General features: G+C 58.4%; 1 protein-coding gene across 1 annotated transcript in view; it reads right to left on the minus strand.

Moving 5' to 3' along the window:
* LOC116825133 (serine/threonine-protein kinase pim-1-like) overlaps positions 1 to 4437 on the minus strand; it is a 10121-nt gene that overhangs the window by 4758 nt on the left and 926 nt on the right. Inside the window, exons 2-3 of the mRNA XM_032780874.1 lie at positions 3993 to 4099; positions 3699 to 3749 (exon numbers count right to left, since the gene is read on the minus strand). Of these exons, the coding sequence (XP_032636765.1) occupies positions 3699 to 3749; positions 3993 to 4099 (158 nt within the window). The remainder of the gene's footprint in view (positions 1 to 3698; positions 3750 to 3992; positions 4100 to 4437) is intronic.

Below are 4437 nucleotides of genomic sequence, written 5' to 3' on the forward strand. Positions count from 1 at the left end.
GAGGAGAAACTGGTTCTGTAATTGGCAAGCCATTCACAGTCTTTGTTTAGTCCAGAGCTGATGGTGTCAAATTTGCAAATGAACTGAAGCTCAGCAGTTTCTCTTTGAAACACTCTTGGGAGTGTGTGACCAGAGAGAAGGCTCTCGCAGTAACAGGGTCCCCTGGGGGATCACAGCGAGCGGTCCTACGGGTGGAGGAGTCTGCCACTCGACCCTGGCAGAGAGGCGATGACCTCAAGGACTGGCACGCTTGGAGTCTCCCTGGAAGCCATGGGGAGCGGTGAGCACCCAGGCCTGCGAGTAGCCAGCAGGAAGATGTATACCAAGCGCCTTAAGGGCGACCTGGTGGAGCTGTGCAAGCAGAGGGGGCTGCGCAGGGGGAGGCTCACCAAAAAACAGCTGATTGGAGGAGGGAGATCACTTGAATGAACTGATCCCTGTCTCTGAGGGAAGCAGCCTGGCAGATGCAGCGCAAGCACCTATGTCTGTCCCCGCTGGGAGTGGTCAACTGGCGGCTGAGGGCTTCCTGAGACCCCCTCTTCCTACGCCTAGGAGAAGGGCAGGGAGGAGCCCAGCGAATACCGAGGGCACCGTGACCCCCCCGGCCACCAGGGGATCCTCCCGCCGAAGCTTGCCCCCCAGCAGGGGATCATCCTGGCCACGCTCGGCATCCGTGGAGCAGAAGTGGCTGAAGTGAGAGAGAGAGCTAAAAAATGAGAGAGATGGAGGATCGTGAGAAACAGAGGCAGCATGAGGATAGACAAAGACAATGGGAGCTGGAGGAGAAAGAGAGACAGAGGGAACATGAAGAACGACAGCGTCAGCATGAGCTGGAACTGGTGACGCTGAGGGGCAGCGGGCCCCCGACTGCGGTGAGCAAGGGGGGGCCCAGGACTACGCAGAGCTTTGATAAGTGCATCCTGGCCCAGCATAAGGAAGGGGAGGACATGGATGACTTCCTGGATGCCTTTGAGACGGCCTGCAAGCTGCACCAGGTAGATCCTGCGGACAGGCTCCAGGTTCTCACCCCCTTTCTGGACCCCAAGGATGTGGCATTGTACCGCCAGCTGGGAGAGGAGGAGAAAGGGAACTACAAACTCTTCAAGCAGGCCCTGCTGCGCAAGTTTGGGCTGACTCCTGAGATGTAGCGGGAGAGGTTCTGGAGTCAGGATAAAACCTCCGAGGTCTCATATCTGCAACTAGCCATCTGCATGGAGGGACATGCCAGCAAGTGGGCAGATGGGGCCCAGACAAAGACAGACCTGGTTAAACTGCTGGTACTGGAGCAACTGTATGAGCGGTGCCCATCTGACCTGAGGCTGTGATTGAGGGACCAAAAGCCAGAGAACCCGCGACATGCAGGGCAGCTGGCTGATGAGTTTGTGAAGAGCTGGTCAGGGGGTGCAGGGAGGAGTCCCAAAGTAACAGGCCCACCGCGATGCAGAAAGAGAGTGATCCTGGGACCTCCCATAAGGAAAACATGGAGAATCCCCTCCCAAGGGTAACATCCGGCGTCAGGGCCAACCGATCAGCTCGAGGGGACCAATGGGACATGGGCTGCTATCACTGTTGCCAAAGAGGCCAAAAACAGACCCAGTGCCCCAGGCTCAGGTACAGACCAAGCAAACTGGACCTACAGAGGGTTAACTGGATAGTGGCCCAGCTGGACGAGGGGCAGGTTTCCCAGGAAAGAGGGGCTGGCAGCTTATCAACTGTTCAGGAGGGAGGAGAGCCCCAGGTCACCTCCTCCACAGAGCTGGATGCTCCAGACATCAAGTGTTTCGTTTACAGGGTGGGCACAGGGCTGTCCCTGCAGAGAGAGTGCCTTGTTGCCCTGGAGGTGGATGAGAGGAAGGTCTGTGGATACTGCGACACGGCTGCTGAGGTAACACTGTCCCGGCCCGAGGTGGTAGCTCCAGATCAGGTGATGCCCAACAACTATCTGACCCTGATGGGGGTGGGTGGGACCCCATTCAAGGTTCCCGTGGCAAAAGTACTCTTGAAATGGGGGGACAAGGAGGGCCCCAAGAAAGTAGGAATGCACCCCCATTTACCCACTTAGGTGTTAATGGGGGGCGACATGGAGAACTGGCCAAGCAACCCCCAGGGTGCCCTGGTCGTGACCTGTAGCCCAAGCCTGCACGGGACACTGCGCCTTGACCTCAGGAAGGGTGCCTTGCCCGAGGAGAAGAACCCTGCCCAGGTTGGGAGGGAATGCCCAGAGAGACAGCTCAAGGAGGCTGCAGCTTCAGACTCAGCTGGTGAGAGAGAGCAGGTCCCCATCGCTGCCCCAGCCACTGAGTTCCAGGCCAAGTTGCAGAAAGATCCCTCCTTGTGGAAGATAAGGGCCCTGGCCAACCTCAGTGCAGTACAGACCATGAGGGGAGGTGGCCAGAAAAGGTTCCTGTGGGAGAAGGGGTTCCTGTACCAAGAATGGGCTCCCCCAGGGAAAATGGAGTCGGGGGAGATCAGGAGGCAGCTGGTGGTACCCCGGAAGTATTGCCGCCAGCTGCTGGGCCAGGCCCATGACATCCCCCTCTCAGGGCACAAGGGAATCCGGCGTACCCAGCAGAGGCTGCTATGCAACTTTACTGGCCTGGGGTGTTTACTCATGTCCGGCAGTACTGCCGCACCTGTGACCCCTGCCAGAGGGTGGGGAAGGCCTGGGACAAGGGGGAAATGGCTGTAGGACCCTTGCCCAGCACAAAGAAGCCTTTCCAGAGGGGGGCCAGGGTCAAAAGGGGGGCTTTGAACCAAGAGAGCCCGAATCACAGCCCCCCAGACTGGAACACGGGGAGAAGACCTCAGCCCAGTTTGAATCCTATGGGTATTAGGGTGGGGAAAGGACATAAGCCGTATAAGCCTTCCCACCTGCAGACTACGGGTGCCATCGAGCACCCGCAACCTAAAGGGGGGCAGGAAACTGGAAGGGCCTGGTGTAACTCTTCCCCCATGAGGGGGGGGATGCTGGGGCGTCCATGGGAACGTGGGTAAGTGTGAACTTCTCCAGGTCACTGGCTGAAGTGACCCCGCTCAGTTCGGTCTCGAAGGGGGGAAGAGGTGTGACAAAATGGGACTGGTTTTAAGGTTCCGTCTGATTACTGTGGGGGGGCTCAGCTCTGGCCGACCCTCTGTCACCTGGCAACTAACGGCCAGGCCCTTCCTCCCTGCCAGGGGATGTTAAAGGTGTTGGAGACAGAGAGATCAGGTGAGCTCCTGGCCCATGAAAGAGACACAACTCAGAGAGGAGGGGCTGGAGGGGCTTTGGGAGTTTTTGGAAGCAGACTGGAAAATGGAGGGGAGCCCCGCGGAGGCTCGGGCCTCCCGGTGGGGTGGTGGCCTCCCTGGGGCCCCAGACGGACCTAACTAAGGAGGGTCTTGTGGTCTGTACTGGCAAGACCTATTTTGGACTGTGTTCCTGTCATCTAATAAACCTCTGTTTTACTGGCTGGCTGCGAGTCACGTCTGACTGCAAAGTGGGGGTGCAGGACCCTCTGCCTTCCCCAGTACCCCGCCTGGGCGGACTCGCTCGGGGAAGCACACGGAGGGGCACCTGCTGAATCCTCCATGGGAGAGGAGGCTCCTCAAAGTCCTCCATCACCCAGGGACTCCGTGACAGCTACCTATGACACCTTCACTACAGAGCCAAGACCATGCAATGCAGAGCCACAGCAGATATCTCTGCCCAAGACACTTACCAGCTCTCCCCAGTTAGAAACCCGGTCCCGGTCCACATGCTTGATGGCTACCTAGGACACAGCCAGAACCAGCCAGACAATCAGAACTGGGTCAGGCAACACCAGAAAGAGGAGAGGCAAACAAGGGACCAGTGAAGGGGAGGCAAGATGGTGGCTATGCCAGGGCAAAGCAAAGGAGATGTAATGGGGTAAGGGACGGGTCTCTCATCAAAGGTGGAGCTCTACAGAGCAGCATGCATGGGGAGCAGGCTGGACGGGTAGGGTGGGTGGGGTCCCTGTCCAGGTTCTACTCACCAGGGCGCTGTCTGACACGCGGGTGCCTGAGTAGACAGAACCAAAGCCACCACTGCCCAGCAGCGGGCCCACCTGGTACAGCTTCTCCAGTGGCTCCTTGTCCTTCCCTGCAGGGGAAGAGGCACAGACACCAGGATCAGACCCAGCTGTATCCTCAAAAGACCAGGCAAACTCTCCAAACCAGGCCAGAACTTCATTCCTCCTCAGAATGACTCCTAACCCCCCAAAACCAGACTAGACCCACATCCCTCCCCAAGCCAACCCTGAGCAGACCCACATCCCTCCTCAGAATAACAACCCCCACCCCCTAAAACCAGACTAGACCCACATCCCTCCCAAAGCCAAACCAGAGCAGACCCGCATCACTCCTCAGAACGACCCCCCGCCCCAAACCAGACCAGACCCACATCCCTCCCCAAGCCAAACAGGAGCAGACCCACATCCC

Source organism: Chelonoidis abingdonii, chromosome 18, assembly GCF_003597395.2.
Source record: "Chelonoidis abingdonii isolate Lonesome George chromosome 18, CheloAbing_2.0, whole genome shotgun sequence".
Taxonomy (NCBI): domain Eukaryota; kingdom Metazoa; phylum Chordata; order Testudines; family Testudinidae; genus Chelonoidis; species Chelonoidis abingdonii.